Source organism: Ostrea edulis, chromosome 3, assembly GCF_947568905.1.
Source record: "Ostrea edulis chromosome 3, xbOstEdul1.1, whole genome shotgun sequence".
Classification (NCBI taxonomy): Eukaryota; Metazoa; Mollusca; class Bivalvia; order Ostreida; family Ostreidae; genus Ostrea; species Ostrea edulis.
Genome location: NC_079166.1, coordinates 60,801,438 through 60,819,591, shown reverse-complemented (window position 1 = coordinate 60,819,591; position 18,154 = coordinate 60,801,438). Strand labels below are relative to the sequence as shown.

The 18,154-nt window shown below is 34.8% G+C and overlaps 2 protein-coding genes across 2 annotated transcripts; one reads left to right on the top strand and one right to left on the bottom strand.

Moving 5' to 3' along the window:
• Nucleotides 1–241: 241 nt before the first annotated feature.
• On the bottom strand, nt 242–1,683 carry LOC125676353 (uncharacterized). Its single transcript, XM_056160961.1, has 3 exons — nt 1,131–1,683; nt 696–802; nt 242–319 (listed from the first exon to the last, which is right to left on the bottom strand). The coding sequence occupies exons 1-3, from the start codon at nt 1,681–1,683 to the stop codon at nt 242–244; spliced, it is 738 nt and encodes a 245-aa protein (XP_056016936.1).
• Nucleotides 1,684–10,151: 8,468 nt separating this feature from the next.
• Nucleotides 10,152–13,743, top strand: LOC125677442 (uncharacterized). The gene is made up of 6 exons (XM_048915508.2): nt 10,152–10,361; nt 10,561–10,702; nt 10,974–11,095; nt 12,112–12,253; nt 12,516–12,649; nt 12,941–13,743. Exons 1-6 carry the CDS (start codon nt 10,256–10,258, stop codon nt 13,303–13,305), a joined length of 1,011 nt encoding a protein of 336 aa, XP_048771465.1. The 5' UTR covers nt 10,152–10,255; the 3' UTR covers nt 13,306–13,743.
• The last annotated feature ends 4,411 nt before the right edge of the window (nt 13,744–18,154 follow it).

Here is an 18,154-nt window from a genome sequence, read left to right as displayed (position 1 = left end):
CAAATGTGATAAGCTCAAGATGAGATTCATCTGAAGTCCAAACAAACAAGTAACACCACTTTAGTCCTGTTACCGCAAGCTGCATCATAATCTGATGAAAATAGTTATGTGTCCTCTTCAGCTTAAACCCATTTTCATCCTTGTTGAGGTAGACACATTGTGATAGGGGGTTGACAGGACACTTGATTTCCAGAAAACCATAAATGGAGTAAGGGAAGGGCAATACACCTTTCTGTCTGGGCTAGCTGCCAACCAAGGTCAGTGACCATGGACTGACAAATATTCCACAGGGATAAATGTTGACATTGTCATTCATCCTCTGAAAATACAGATAGTAGTAGAACATAGTTTTAAAATATTGCTGACTCATATATTTTTTATTTATTTGTATCATTTTTTTTACATGAAATCTTTCATCAATACATTGGTGCTTTATTCAAAACACCAATCCAAAGACCTCATATTATGACCATATTATTTATATTAAAACAATCTTGTATATTTTGTTTATTTATTTAAAATTTATGTATTTATCAAATTGATATACATGTATAGACCAATGCATTTAGTTTTTGGGTTAAATGCCTAAGGTATTTACAACTGGACATATAATAAGTGGACTAGTTATTCTAAAAAATATTTGTGCCTGCATTTATTATCAAACACATGCAAACATATATTGTAAGAGTTCTTACTGCTACAAATGCTTCAGCTGTTGTAGGCTCACATGCTATCCCATGTCTCATACTGGCTGTCACCACAGATCTGGAGGTCCTTAGTCGCTCCACCAAGGGGTCATAGTCTAAACCAAAACAACATTGTTTGAAAATTTGTTTTTGAAACGAAGTTGTTCAATGTCTTTAATTTGTAGCTATTGGTCAATTAACTAAACAAGCTAAGATAAAGTACCACTGAGGGCTTCAATTTAAGACATACAAGAAAAATTTAACTTTACATTGTACTATATATACAATTGTTCTCTAGAATAATAATTCATGATCTTGTCTATTTCGTTGAATTGAACATGTTGTATTTTAAGTGTACATATCAAATTAAAAATGCAGAATCTTATTTGAAATGTAGTAATGTTCATTACATGTATCAAGACGATACATTTTTCACATAATTACCTTTTCTCCTTTTGACAATGGAACCAGCAATAGATGCCGTTATCCTATCAAGCCTAATCCTGTGCCATTTGGGATCCTGTGACTGTAACTGAGTCAGAGATTCTATTTCTGAAGCCTCATCAGTAGTGACACTTAATGAGTCAGTTTTCAAGTGTTTTGTTTCAGATAACACAGTAGATATATTGTTAATCATCACATTTTGAGATGGTAATTTAGGAAAGTCATCAGCATCCAATATATTCAGAATTAAATTACTGTTCATTTTTTGCTGCACTGCAAGTGGACTCCCCTTGGGGAATTTCCCAAACTTCGTGTCTACAACTTTCTCCTGACGTTCTAAATTTACCACGCTCAAATGCATACAGGTGTTGTCAACTTCCTCAAGGTTATCGTACAATTCCTGTAAAGGTAATTCGGACACATTTTCAATAGGGTTGTATAATGTTGTTCGAATTCCTCTAGGTGGCGCATATGGGTTCCTCATATCAAAACATAACACTCGAACGTTGTCAATGGAGCTACCTGCTACCTTTACCCTCTTGGTACATGCCATGTTTGTTGAAGTGAGGTTTTTGCTACATCTGTTGGAATAACCAGCATTCCAGTTGTTTTCATATGAGAAAGGGTATACAAAAGACCTGTAATGTGACCACATGCACCCGAGGTTCCAATTGGACAGGAGCAACTGCTGTCATCCCTCTCAAATATTGGTCCTGATTTTAAATGTATCTGTAAAGACAAATTCAAAAACATTAAGTAAAGTAATGTAAATTTGAATATTTTAAAACAAGTATAGTTGAATTTAGGTAATAATTTAATAGTCAATTCATTTATTGTACAGTGTTTAACAACAAGTGGTCCATGGGCCACATTGCTCACCTTGGCCCATATTTAAAGATTTTCCCTATAAATTTGTATGTAAATCTTTGTTTCCCTATTGTGCCCCCACCCTAACTCTGGGTGCCGTATGTTAACAAACTTTGTATGTAAATGTAACCTTGTTTGGCCCAGTGGTTCTTGAGAAGAAGACTTTTAAAGATTTTCCCAATATCTCCCCTTTGAAGTGGGCATGGCCCTTCATTTGAACAAACTTGAATCTCCTTCACCCAATGATGATTTGTTTCAAGTTTGGTTGAAATTGGTTCTGGAGAAGCAGTCGTTAGTATGAAAAGTTTACAGACAGGCGACAGACAACGGACAATCAGAAAAGCTAATTTGAGCTTTGAGCTCAGGTGAGCTAAATATGAATTATACAACTTCAATCCAGTGATCAATACATTGGTACAGATGTTGATATGACTGGGTTTATCTGGAGGGAGGAACCCCCCACATGCATGTATGAGTGAGTGACCACCCTATCAAGTTGGACTCAATCCCAAATTTCAGAGGGGAAACCCGAGTTCTAAGCAAACATATGCTTTAACCAATAATATTTGTATACTGGTATTTGTGACTGTAACTTACAGGTTAAGTAGTACATATTAGATGGTATCTCACAAATGTAACAAGAAGAATTAGTCAGTATGATACATATGACTGATAAAACATCATAAACAATCAAATTGAATATTTACCTCCATTGTGTGTGGAGACTCATTTTCTTCTGGGACCGGTAGGATCTACCTTTAACAACACAGCCATCATCCAATTTATACACTACAATAAGAAATGTTTGATTAAAATTTTATTACAAGTGTATATATATATATATATATATAACCTGTTGTTTGTTTCTTATTATACCTATGTCCTTTTTATGTATTTAATTATTCCTAAGGGTTGTTTTCAATTGTTCCATATGTTATTAGGGTAATCATATCATATCGCTATATATTAATAATAATATTTACGCATTTTAATTCTGACACTATAAATATTTTATTCACATGTATGTGCACATCGATTTTATATTATATTTTCTTTCACATTTGTAAAGCACTTTAGAGAACTAATGTCGATAGGGCGCTATATAGATCTTTTAATTACAATTACAATATATATATAACAATATATATACACAACATATACTATATTTAACAATTACATTATAACTACATGATAATGATACACATGTATACCTTAAATACACATGTTAAGGATTTCTATATTGACATTGGTCTAGAATTGGCTCATACAATGTAACAATACTGATTGAAAATGCACTGTATAAGATGTATGATATATGGGGAGTTGTTGTTCTGAACACAGGGGGGTACCAAGGGACAGTGCCTGCATGTACGTCTCATGCCGACTAGTCGTGTACCCTAAGTATTCGAGACAACTTATCTATAGTATACAATTTTAACAATTGAACATTATAACAACTTGATACAATATACACATGTATACCATATACGCATGTTATGGTTACATGTATGATGTAATGTCTCATGTGATTTACATTGTCTAAGCACATACTACTAGTAATACAGTGTATTATGTATGAACCATGAGAAACCATGTTTGCACATATGCACTCATTATAAACATGACATGTTGACTTGGTACCAATGCACCGTGCTATCTGTTGCATTACAGTGGAGTGTTAATCATATACAGTATATGGCCATTAGTGAGTCATCATTCTATTTTTCACTATATATTTCATTGAAATATACCTTTTTGAAAACACACAACTATATATATAATATTATAGCGTTCATATGAAGCTCATTTGTCTGGATATAATATCAAAACATACAGAATTGTTTGTAGTTTCTTCACGTGATTTCAATATAATGTTATCTGCAGGTGTTGCGGTAAAATCACACATCAAATGCAAAGTTGAAATTTTACGCCACAAGTTAAGAAATTAAAAAAGTATTTTGAGGTTAAAAATTTTGCTTTGATGATTTCATTATAAACTATTCTAAATGATGATGTTATCACCTTTTCCTTAAGCATCATAGGAAAATAAAATCTGAATAATTGTACATAATGAAAATTGGTGCTAAATTCATTTATAAAAAATTATTTTTTCAATGAAATATATAATAGTTAAAAAATGAAATGATGACTCACTTATGGTAAGGTACTGTACTTATAATACAACCTATTATATTATTATTACATGCATAATTGTTATATATTTTTTTCTGTATGTATTTCTGATTGTTTGCATTAGGATACACATTGGTAATTGCATGCAAGGTGAAGATAACGAACAGTGATCAATCTCATAACTCCTACAAGCAATACAAAATAGATAGTTGGGCAAACACGGACCCCTGGACACACCAGAGGTAGGATCAGGTGCCTAGGAGGAGTAAGCATCCCCTGTTGGTAATTGCATGTAATACATTAAGTATTAATACCATGTTCAAAATGTCTCATGTTATGAACATTGTTTGTAGCTCAGAATACTAAATTGCAGTGCACTTTTTCTTCTTCTCATAAACATCTCATACTGAAATTTGTCAAATGCATTATGATTTAAACATATTTTATTGAGAATATATATGTATTTATGTCGGTTGACTACTATGGTAGAAAGACAAAACACATATTGAGGAATAAGAAAGGTCATTTATTCAATAGATAAATGACAAAGTAATAAGCCAAATAACGATGGTATATCCCAACTAAAAATTGGGACAGTACATAAAAAATAAGGTCAAATTTGACTAGCAGCAACCCCAATAAACAGTATAATGCAATGTGACTAAATGCATAGATAAGGTTTGACTAGTAGTGCAAAGTAGCAAAAATAAACAACATATGCAAACCAGTATGTCCCTGAGTCATTGCTGTGACAAACCTAATCAAAGATCTACAGGTAAAAGGGGACAAACAAACATATGTACAGAAAAAATACAATATGGTTGAGTCATTGCTGTGACAAAACTTAATACAAAATATACAGGTAAAGGTGAACAAAACACCTATATGTACACAAAAAACATACAAGATGGGGTGTCATAGGCCACCGCAACAAGACAGCATAGTGAACACAAAAAGGGCCTAAAACCTGGCTTGTTGCCACCCCATCACACAGCCACAGTACAAGGTGGGTAAAACATTAAAGACCAAGGATGAGGGCATGTACATGTAATGATCTAAGACGTGATAGACCAGGGGTACAAATTACCTAGAGCTCCTGTCTCTAAGAACAGAAGGATTAGCTAGAGCCCCTGTCTCTAGGAACAGAAGGATTAGCTAGAGCCCCTGTCTCTAGGAACAGAAGGATTAGCTAGAGCCCCTGTTTCTAGGAACAGAAGGATTAGCTAGAGCCCCTGTCTCTAGGTAACGGGTGTATTACAGGAGGCTGGAGCTCCTGTCTGAAGAGACGGATATATCACTTGAGAACCAAGCACAATGCATATAAGCAACAGGCTTTTAGCCCAAGGTAATGGAGGGGATACGAATATACTTTTTAAAGGCGTCAGAGTTCCAACGGCCCATCTTTTGAATTTGAACTTCAGTGTAACCCGTGGCAGCTGACGTTGTTACTGCTCCTATTCTAAAGCTATGAGCCTGGTACCGTACCAGGTCTAACTTACAAAAATGAAGGGCAGCACGAAGTTGAGTCGTAAAGTAATGCCGTAAAACAGGTGAATCATCCATAAAGGAGAAAAGAGGGGACCCTGGGGAAGAATGTTTTCTGATGGAGATATAGTCGAGCAGGGTTTTATAGGGGCAGAGTAAGGAATTGGAACGATTTGCTTTAAATGGATAGTAGTAGAAGACTTGGAATGTTTGAAATGAGGAAGGGTGATGTCAATAAAGCCGCGAGTGTTCGCGTCAATTCCACTAGCTACGTTTCCGAAAAGGAGATAATGATATTTTTTATTATGGGTTTTAGTAATTTCCCCTACTCTCAAAAAGGCACAGAAGGCTAATACAAACATAGCATGAAGCATAGTTTTTGAAAAAAATGGAATCAGTAGTCAAAAGCAAGGCCTGTACCAATTTACCGAGAATAACCGGGGTAATGGGAAACCTTGGATCACAAGTTGGTTTGGCATTTTTGAAACCTTGGATCATTTTCTTGATTAAAAAATGTTGTGTTAAGTGTTCGCTGGCACTTAGCTTGAAAATAAAGCTGAGGGCGGATAAGGTTGTGCGAGTCGTGGATACAGCTAAATTCATCCGATAGCAATGAGCAATGAAACTAACGAGATGTGTTACGAGCGGTGGAAAGAGAGGAGTATTGCGACCATAAACTTGCATTACGAAAGATTTATAAGACTGAAAAGCAGACTTATAGGCCGTTATAGTAGTTGGAGATAATGAATTAAACAGCAAGAACTCTGACGTCCTTGTCAGAGAGTTATCAGGGTGGGATCCACAGCGGTACATTCCTGGTCCATATATGGGAACCGTGCTTTGAACTTTTGAACCTGCAATCGAGAGAGTAAATCCGCAGCTATATTACTGATACCCTGGTTATGTTTGGTCTTAAAGAAAATGTTATGCTTCAAGGAAAGTACCATAAGTCTCCGCATAAGCTGCATGGGAAAAGGATCTCGTGAGGAATTTTTGTTGATAACGTGTACTACCCCTATGTTGTCAGAATGTACAACTACTGTGCTGTTACTTAACTGGCTACCCCATAGGTCAAATGCAATGACGATAGGTAGAAACTCCCGAACTGATATGTGGTAACTAATCCAATCCTTAGCGAAAGGACCATAGAACCATTTACGACCAAACACACAACCGAAACCTATGTTACTTGCATCTGTAAACAGGTGCAATGACGAAGATGTGTGTTGAACCCCAGAAGGGAAGAAACCTTTACCATTAAAATGTTTCAAGAAAACTGCCCATGCCTGCAAATCTGCGCGTGCTTCTTTATCAAGACGCCTATGATGACCAGGCTTCTGAAGACCCCGGGTAAGGTCAATGATTCGTCTAAGAAACGCCCGGCCCGGTGGAACAAATGCACAAGCAAAATTCAATGAACCAATAAGAGATTGTAACTGATGGAGAGTAGCAGTTCGTTTATTTTGTATCTTTCTTTTTGTAAAAAGGTGTTAGGAGTAAACAAAAGAACCAACAATAGTATGGTATATTGTGAACTTGGTAGATTACCACTTTACGTTAGAAGAAAATTGAGAATTTTTAAATTCTGGTTAAAAATTAAAACCACGAATAACTGTATTTTGAAAGATTGTTATGAAAATATGATTGCAAACAATGACAGCTGGATTGTAAATGTGAAACATGATCTGTCAAGCATTGGTTTAGAATATTTATTTGAAAAGTCGTGTGTGAATCAGCTTAAAGATTATAAAATAATAGAATTCAGAATATTGAATATTTACATTAACAAAACCTAATGTCGTCTCTTTCAAGTTCACCAAAAAGTGTTCTTTACCAACATTTAATAGATAACTTTTGTTTATAATCATATCTCAAAAGACCAATCAACTTAAAAGGAAAAAAAATATCATTAAACTCAGAACGTCTTCACATTCTTTGAATATTGAAAAAGGCAGGCATAATAATGTTTTAAGGACTGCGAGGCTTTGTAAATTATGTGATTATAATGATATAGAAGATGAGTTTCATTTTATCCTGAAATGTCCATTTTACAAAGATTTGAGAAAGAAATATATTAAGAGTTTTTATTACACAAAACCAAGTGTCTTTTAAAAATTAATTAAGCTCCTTGGTGTAGACAATACTAAAGAAATCAATAACTTGGGAAAATTCTTAGTTCTAGCTGTGAAAGTACGAAATTTAGCATTGTAAATCAATAATGTAATTTTAGTATTTTTATAATAACATGTGCATCTCATAATGCGATTGCATATATATTATTTTTATTTGTAATTTCTTCTCCTCCTATCTTCCCCTGTCCACTCACCTGTTGTTTATATTATACAATTAGATATATTGTGTATACAAATGTACATGTGCTAGATGTATTCCGATGATTTGTATAACTCAAGGACAATAAAGAATTGAATTGAATTGAAGTTGGGCATTCTCCCGGCGTATATAATATACGAGCGTATATCATCGTAATTGCTCCCCGATTGTTCTGCCACGTATTTGAATGCTTTCACAAATCCCGATTCCTCGTCGTTAATCAATGATTTCATTTGGGCAATACCATCTAACATGAGTGGGTTTTTTTTTGTTTGTTTTGTTTGTTTGTTTGTTTGTTTTTTTAATTTTAAGATTTTATTCGTAGATTTAAAAACTATTAACAAATAACGTTTTCAATTTTCATGAATATTCTTTTCTTTTCTAAAAAATAGAACGTTTATATCACACAAAAAATGATTGAGAGCTTGTATAATTCTTTCGATGGTGAAATCATACTTAATAAGAGGTATTTTAACTTGCCTCTTTTAAATAAAAGTTTGGTGTAATGAACTACGTTAAATGGCTTTCCAAAATTTATTGAAAAATGTGGTGACGCTACAACTAGCACTGAACAATACCAAATACACACCTCAGATAGACATTAAAACACTTACATTTGTAATTGTCACTTAGATCATCACATAAAGACAAACATGAACTTCATTGTAAGAATCGGCCTGTACTAATGCATGAGAAAATATACACACAATGCATGTAATAATTCTGAGTAATGTCATATTGTTTTACAGCAAGAGACAAGTAATTAATATATTTGACTATTTGTGTATTATATTGCACAGAATACAAATGCGTGCACAAAATGCCTTGGTCTATATTCTGCATTAAATACAGATTCATTAAAGCATAGGGGTATTTCCCGACGTATTTTTTACATGTAAGAATACCAACTTAATGCTCAGAAAAATATGTGAAACCATTACAAAAACATTTACACTTATTCATAAATGCTTACGGTGTGTTATCGGCCGTAGTATGGACAAATCATGTCAAAGAAATGCTACAAAGGAGCGCGGCAACTCGCACCAGCATGGGTGGTTGGGGACAGTTTTTTGTTTGGTTCTGAAACATGTGGGTAGGGGTTATACATCAAAGTCACATTATGAAAGACTAATGAAAAATCAGGTTATCCTTTTATGTCAATACTTGTATTTCATATTGATGTAGTTAATAAAATATAACCCTAAATTACATGTAATCTATACATACTGGTGCTGGTGCACAAAACATGCCCTGAGCAGGTCCCCCTTTTTCGCTTTGATGTTCTCTCATTTGAGGTAATCCGCACCACCCACACACCATCACAGTATCGTGTGAGGGGATTTAGGCACTGTGCACAACCAAGAACCCTGTCTGCCTTTCTTAAAAATCTACTTTTCATATGGGGTCATCCACTTACCCTGTCAGCTGCAGACCTGGTGCTGGACCATACATGTTTTCATCAGCAACTGACCACGTGTCTTAGTTTCTTATTTGCATGTTTTTTAAGTTCTGTTCTACAATTTGTAGATTTGTATGTTTATTACACACATATGCGCTACATTTTAGGAATATTTTGGTAGTCAAGTGATACTTTTATATTTGTTCTAATTACATGTTTATTGTTGATCAAAGTATATTTCATGTATTTTCAGCATATACATGTATGTGTTTTTCTGTTGTGTGGGTGACATATAGGGAGGAGTTATGATTATGAAGGGCCTACCTGTTCTTGATTTCGCGTCAGTTAAAAGTTGTTATCGCTAAGGAAAGCAAATCAATACATGTATGATACTGACTTTTCTATACTCAAGGACAGAACATTTAGTTTGTTGGTAATAAAGGAAAGCGGAATGTTGTAATCAGTATAATTGGCAAAACTAATTAATATGCAGAAAAGTGTTTGTATCTATAACATGTTTCTTTAACAAGTATTGTTTCATGTTAAGTTGAAATGTCACTTTTATGTCACAGTTTATATCGAAAATTCTAAAATCGAAACATCAAAATGTTTATTACAGACGCGGAACACGGGTAAATACCAATATCCTGTTAGAATACTAGTGTGTCAAAAAGACAGCATCGAAGAGTTCATGATCAGAGACATTGTCTTTTGAATATACATGACTGTATGACTCCGCCTTATTTACTAATAAGGAATTCCATTATTTCTCAAGGTGATCAGTGCGTAATACTTCTCAGGCCGTGAAACAATGCATTCAGATTTCTGACGCGCACCTGTTTGACGTACACAACGCATAAGGATGTACTTTTGTAGGTAAACAATTTCCTGGACTTACTTCCCCTGAGGGATGGGCATCTCCTTTATAGTGTACATTCGGCGGACAGAACACAGATTTATCGTAAAGTTAGCAAGTATGAAGTTTCTACTGCTGATAGCATCTGTTATTTTATCAGGTAAGTTATCATTGATTTAGTGAAGTTTCAAATCTTGTAAATTAGTCTATGCAAACACGCTGTGCCTCATTCCTTGAAACAAAGACATCCGTCCGTATTTACATCTAGAATGAGTACACGTAATATTTTCACAATGAAAAGGGTTGGCTATTTAGAGTCGTAATCCTTCCAAATTAATTGATACGTTTCTTACTTTTAGGGAGCCCTATAGAAGCCTGTGATATTGAAGGTGTCCTGAAATGCTGGACCGAGTCCTCTGTACCAGAAATTTCTAAGAAATTTGCGTCATCAGAACTGTTAAAGACCCTGAATGCTCAATATGCCGCAGATGAATACTGCAGGCAAGTACATGACACTAAGTTGACTTGATTATAGTCAACAAAGTACGTTGATTAGAGAATGAGTTCAGATTTCTTTATTCAAAGCTTTTCTTTACGTCATTGGAATATGCGCATAATAGAAACGGGAGTAGTAAATTGTAGACAAATTCCTCATTTTACATGTACATAACTATTTACCAAAAGAATTAGAGATCATTTTCATCATATGAAATACAGAATAATTTCATATTCCAAGTGTATTGATTCGAACATTTTTTTTTTATTAAAACAGCGCCCAGGAGAAACTTGACCGTTGCATGCAAGCGTTCAAAGACAAATGTCAGTCCGTGGACACCTTGTCTTTAGACACCATTATATCTGCAGGAAAATTTCTGTGCACAAAGGGAAAACAAGGTATAGTACACTGTGTACATTCTATGTTCTATGAAACGTAAACAAGACAGGATAACGGAACTTTATCTGCAAATCTTTTGGGGAAAGACGCATGGTCCAAATATCGATGCTTGGGCATTTTCCCCCCAGGTTTTATTATTTTTTTATTTTACGATTTATATAATTTAATCATATTATTATTTGTTGGTGATATGCTTTAAATATTGTTGCACTGACGATTATCTAGTTTTTGGAAAGGTAAAACATTAATGCTTTCAAATTGACATTCACTCCATTTTGTGTGGGTGTGAGGAGGGAGGGTCAAAATATCGAAAGAAGTAGGTACAGTTTCTACAGTCATCTGGCCCAAAATATTGATGATTTCACTTGGAGCTCAAATCCTGGCATTCAATTAAGGAATAGTTTAGCAAACCCAAAATTCACTCAGTTTGATCAGCAAAATGATTTGTGTCATATGACGAGAGCTTGAAGTTGGCATAAAATTGCAAAAATGCCATTTTCAATGGAAATATCCACAAATTCAGGTGGTTTTCCTTTTAGGAAACATACAGCGCATGCGTCGAGCAAATTCATATTGAAGCATGTTTTTCATCTCAAAATAATACACAATATATATCATTTTCATTTTGCTCGACAAATGTGCACATCTTTTCCTGAGCAATAATTTGTATGACATTTGACAGTTTTCAGGCTTATTTTGAGAAAAAGGCGGGAAATGCCTTATTCATGATGTCATAATGCTATCCATTTAAAACTATAATTCTGATTTTGTTGACATAGTATACCTGGCATTTATTTTACTTTCTTAAAACGCTGATTAAGGTTAATTCCAGACACATTTTATAGAGAGAATTTTTTTGGGCCTTTTTATGTATACAACCGTACCTTGTTCTTTGACATTCATTCAGGTTTTTGTAATATAGTGCACACGTACCGAGGTCCTGACACACAAAGGACAATAATGAAATAAAACGCTTTTCAGTTTTATGACATCAATCTTTTAATTTTTTTTTCAGATTTCATTAATCATTTCCACTGTCTGATGTCCAGATCATTTCAAAACAATACTCTGTCATGTATGAATGACATCATGGAACTAGTCCAAAACGTTAGCGAGGCCCAGGCTAATGGTTATGACATTTCGCATCAAAAATGCAGGTAAATGCTCTTAGCACATTATATTTGATACTCTTTTCTTCATACAAGTGTATATGAAATATGACAAACGGTGTAAAATAACAATGAGGAAAAAATGCTAAAGATTGTTTTTGTATGCATCCATTATTTAAAACCTGTATACCTGACCAATGATAATCAATTTTACACCTGACCAATGATAACCAAATTTATACCTGACCAATGATAATCAATTTTATACCTGACCAATGATAATCAATGTTATAATATAATGTACCTACAGCGCGGCAGAGGAGGCGTTTACCTGTATAGAAGGGAAAACTCAAATGTCATGTGGAGATGCGGCAAAAGAGTTTGTTCATCACTACCTAGAAGCGACCATCCAGCCACTGATGAAAGGTGTAACCTGCAATCACAGTAAGTCCAAGCACCTGTTCCTCTGCTTGACAGAAAGCGTGCTCTCATAATTCCATATGTCACATACAATCCTATAAAAAGCTGATTCTCTCTCTCTCTCTCTCTCTCTCTCTCTCTCTCTCTCTCTCTCTCTCTCTCTCTCTCTCTCTCTCTCAAATAACTTTGAATTAAACCAAATCATGGCATATTTGATTCGTGAAAATGTATATTCATATATCTCAATTATCATGCAATACATCCATAAACAATTGAATTTCATTTTAAGCATGTTGATGTGATCTGTTTTCACAGGCCACTCTCCTAATGAATACCCTACTACAAATGGACATCAGAATAATAAACATTGTACGAAATACTGTTATAAATACCCGGAAACATCGATCACTCCCGTTTTGGAAAGTACCAAAATAGAAATGGATGAATGGTGCACAGCGAATTGCAAACTGGGCAATTGTCCTGAGAATTTGTGTACCTGTGATTGCCAAGTTCCCACGCAGGTTCTCGTGTGTGAGCCAGTCCAATCAAAATTTGCTGCCGAGGAGGACGGCGCCACCTGGTGTCATAACACATGCACAGCTGGTCATTGTCCAGAGGAATACTGTAAATGTCATATTCTGTATAGCCTCCCTAGACCTATTACAAGTGGTTGGAGGTGATAGAGCTGGGGTGACAGATTCAAAAGGGGGTAAATAATACACCTTTGTTACACCAAATGAAATCCATTGTTTTTGCCCAAATTATAGTTCGCACTCATTGTTTTGTGTTGTGATTTATTTTACTGTTTAGTATTAAGACAACCTGGGTTTTCTATGATATTACTTACGAAGTTTTCTATGTACAACTTACAAATATCTAGATATTACTTACGAAGTTTTCTATGTACAACTTACAAATATCTATGATATTACTTACGAAGTTTTCTATGTACAACGAGAAATATCTATTCATTTGTAACATTTTGTATGTCGATTTGACGCTGTTGCCAACACAAGGAAATTTTGTTGGAAGTTGTGAACAAATTTTCGAATGTTTACATCCATTCCATCTGCATTTGATTTTATTTGTTTGGTTGTATAATATAAGCGAATATAAGATCTTTTGTTTGCTTTTTCTTTTACGTCCCATTTGAGAATTTCCCACTCATTTGGAGACATCACCAACTGTAGGTGAATTCGTACAAATTTTGACCTATACATAGCGCTCAAAGCCGTAGTATTCATATCTATCGTGGCATGGGACCAACATTATAATGACAGATCCAAAAGACCTGTAACTTTCATTTTCTAAGCAAAAGAACAGTCACTATACCAATGTTAACCGTCTTGTTCGAAAAGTGTGCCAATTCCTAAAATCTGTGTAATTATCAGATTTCGAATGTTAATCGATAGCTACATATGTAACAACTCTTTCATAGAAATACTTTGTTTTTGTGTTGCTGAGTCGATCACAACTTTTTGGCATAGCGTTCATATTCAAATGAAATGATTTTAAGAAAGTTCGGAATCGGACTTAATCCTGATAATGTCATAGTACATATACTGCAAAATGTCTTTCTTTTAATTTGGAACAAGTATTGAAATGTTTTGAATTTATGAAATTTGATCTCATTTAACGAACATGATATCAAAATAACTTAGAATTCATCTATTTCTATGTTATTTATGAAAATCACCTCGCATAGTTATATACATGTACATGTATTTTTCAGCATTTCTTTGAAATTGATGTGGCGTAAATATACTTTTTTGAAAAGTCTTTCTATCTATTCTCTCTTTCATTTAGAAAGTTTAAGTTTATGATATCAAAACATTTATTTTCAATTGAATTATGAAATTAAGTAGATCTTATTACGCCATGAATTTCTCTGAGATTGATATAGCTTGCTAAAGTATTTTATTGTTTATTATTTGTTGTCCCTTTTGATACTTCACTTTTAAAGGATCCCTTGTTAATATTAAGAAAGAAAATTCGGTTTTTAGGAAATATGTGAAGGTATAAACTGTGACGCTTCATGCCGGCAGACTTTATTAAGCGCGTTAAGTATTCTAGCATGAAGCATTGTAGTTCATACCCTCATGTATTTTCAAAAAGGAAAGTATTTTTCGTACCCTGATGTATTTTCAAAAAGGAAAGTATTTTTTTTTTACATTCTACATTCTTTCTGTCTGAATCCCCAGCTTTTGAAATAGATGTATTGGAAACATTGGAAATTTAGATTTTGTAATATAAACGTTCATGTATGCTTGGCATCGGATCCCAGTAGTGACAGTACACATCTAGTTCTCTTCAAATATAAATACAGATGATCAATATATTATAATGTAATATGATAATACCTTTCCTCAAGTCCGCAGACATACACTAGAACTGTCCTAATGGGACTTATACCCCCCGCGGGGCATATAAGATGATGGGAAATATTTAATGCAAGCACATTGGATATTTTCACATTATCTACAGGGCAATCAATGTGAATGCAGAAGTGTATATCCTACAGTACAGCAGTACATGAAATATTAAAAATATGCTTAATATAAACAATGAATACTATTTGGCACATTTTAGGCTGTATGATTGCAAATCCCTGGTCAACTCTTCTAGTCTTTAGTTTATATTCACTTTGTTAAAGATCATTATGTTATGCCAACTTTACTTTGTCATTGATTTTGTAAGTAAATAAATGACATTAGCTCAAGTATTGGTATTATTGTAATCTTTTCCACTGGTATAACAACTCTAAGTAGCTGCAATAAAGGCAGTTTACTATGAATCCCATTGCCAGGGATAGTTGAGATTATAAATACTATCTGACAAATAAGTATTCAACACACATGAGCCACTTTATGTTTTACCGAGAAGTCACAAGATTGCAGATACAGTATGTGGATGCCAAACCCGAAAATGTCCGTAACTTCCATAACTGTTAAAATATTTCAATGAAAATAGAAGATGCACAACTACATTATATATATAAGATGAGAATAAAGTTTGAATCAAATCTGTTCAACGGTATTAGAATTAAACTCTGGACAAAGTGCGCAACCCCCAAAATGAAAAGAAAATGTGCGTAACTTCTATAACTGTTAAAATATTTCAATGAAAATAGGAGATGCACAACTACATAATAAATAGAAGATGTGCATAAAGTTTGAATGAAATATGTCAGCGGTATTAGAAATAAATTTCGGACAAATTGCGTCTACGGACAAACGGACGGACGGACAAAGTGATTCCAGTATACCCCCCAAACTTCGTTTGCGGGGGGTATAATAAAGAACTTATATACATGTACATGAAATGTGAACATAACAAACAGTGATCAATCTCATAACTCCCATAAGGAAAACAAGATAAAGAGTTGGGCAAACATGGACCCCTGGACATATCAGGTGCCGAGGAGGAGAAAGCATCACCTGTCAACCGGTCACACCCGCCATGAGCCCTTTGCCTTGATCAAACGAACACTAGCAAACAATTACATTATTCAAAATTTGTAAAAGGACCCTTAGATCTCACCACCTGGGTTACGGGTTCTCGCTGAAAAGGCATTGAATGTTCTAAAATGTTCTCCATGCTCATGAACATCTAGCAAGCAAAACTGACTGCTTGATAAATCGTTCAATTCTGCAGGCAGGCGTGGACAGACTGTAGATCGGGGTTCTATGGTTCATTTGGACAACACGAAACCCATGGTTGATACTCTTGTGATTTACCCCTTCACATTGCTTCGTAACCGGAAGGTCATGAGTTCCGAGTCCCGCTCGTGCCATGACCGCGTCAAACCTAAGAGTTAACATGGTGCATTATTGTCATTGCTCCATTGTCCCCATTTCCATATAATGCAGTGATATCAGATTGATTGATTGAATATTGTTTAACATCCCTCTCGAGAATCTTTCACTCATATAGAGACGTCACCATTGCCGGTGCAGGGCTGTAAAATTTAGGTCTGTGCTCGGTGGTTACGGCCTCTGAGCGGGGAGTGGTTTTTAAATATCGTATCACAACGTGCTATGACAGGGGACGAAGGATCTCTCCATTTAGTCGCCTCTGACGACAATGACAGGGGACGAAGGATCTCTCCATTTAGTCGCCTCTGACGACAAGCAAAAGGTACTGAGGGTCTATTCTAACCCGGATCCCTACGGGATCAGTAATATCAGTAGAATTAAATGTCTGTTTTGACCAACTAATTGAGGAAATCTGATTTTCAGAGTACACCATCTTTAGGTGGAGTGACTCAAATTTTGATCTATATATGGCGCTGACGGCTGTGAGGGTTCAATGTCTACAGTGACACGCTCTCACGAGACCATCGTTTTTAAGATCATACATATCATATGTAACCAAAAGACCCGTGACTTCCACACAAGTGCTTGATGAAGGAACATCCATTCTATATGTCAAACGTCTAAGGTTTGATGCGACATCGGGATCGAGATTCGAATATCGGCTAGGAGGCGTGAGAAATTGTCTTGATCCCCGGTATGGAGGTGCTGACACCAGGGCGGGACCAAACTTGATATATAGTACTTACATGGAAAACATCTTAAAATACTGATATATTTACAACCCCAATGTTTTTATCTTCGATATCTTTATCAATTAAAATAATAGTCATTTTCTCATAGATGTGAGCAATGTACTTTTATTTTATCATCTGGGAATTCTGACAGAAAGGGAAGTAAAATGTATATACAAAAATCAAATTTCATGCTTAAAAATACACGAGGGTATGAACAGCAACGTTTCATGCCAGAATACCTTTCATGAATAATTTATCTCTTAAGTGTGTTGTACAAATTTTGTGTAAATTTGCAGCGTTTTCCCCAATATTATGTACTATATTATAGGATTAAACATTCTTTTTGAAGAATTTATCGATGTGTAAACTCCGGACATTTTACTCACAAACTGAATAAAAGTGCGAAGCACTTTTATGTTAAGTTTGTGAGTAAAATGTCCGGAGTTTACACATCGATAAATTCTTCAAAAAGAATGTTTGATTCTTATAATTCCAATTCGTTCACTTTATTAACAATTGCAAAAATTTGAATAGATTCCCTGTACTATGTTATTTGTTTTCAGGCGTGAATGAATACATCGCGTTTTCGGATTTATTGATGTGTAAACTCTTGTTCAGTTTTATTTTTGTCCAATCAAAACAATTGTAATATTAAATGATATTGGAATTATATTGTATTATATATGTACTTTCATTTTGTTGCTGATAATTTTTTTCCTTGCTTGACATACCTTTAGTTACGCATAGTTTGAAGTGAAATACAGGTTGATACCTCGAAACAATCACAATTTTTCTCAATATGATGACATGGAAATTAACAAAAATAGGCTTTATATCAAGAAGTTGGTCTCACACTACGTCCATCTATTTCAAATTCATATAAAAGGTGAAGATAGCGAACAGTGATCAATCTCATAACTCCTATAAAGAATAGAAAATGAAGACTTGGGCAAACACGGACCCTTGGATATACCATGGGT

Excerpts from the sequence above, each read along its gene's own strand:
- LOC125676353 (XM_056160961.1), bottom strand. The coding sequence starts at position 1,683 with ATGGCATGTACCAAGAGGGTAAAGGTAGCAGGTAGCTCCATTGACAAC. Across the intron at positions 803-1,130 it reads CATTGTCAAAAGGAGAAAAG|ACTATGACCCCTTGGTGGAG; the intron begins GTAATTATGTGA and ends GTTTTGGTTTAG. Across the intron at positions 320-695 it reads CAGCTGAAGCATTTGTAGCA|AGGATGAATGACAATGTCAA; the intron begins GTAAGAACTCTT and ends CTGTATTTTCAG.
- LOC125677442 (XM_048915508.2), top strand. The coding sequence starts at position 10,256 with ATGGGCATCTCCTTTATAGTGTACATTCGGCGGACAGAACACAGATTT. Across the intron at positions 10,703-10,973 it reads GCCGCAGATGAATACTGCAG|CGCCCAGGAGAAACTTGACC; the intron begins GCAAGTACATGA and ends TTATTAAAACAG. Across the intron at positions 12,254-12,515 it reads ATTTCGCATCAAAAATGCAG|CGCGGCAGAGGAGGCGTTTA; the intron begins GTAAATGCTCTT and ends ATGTACCTACAG.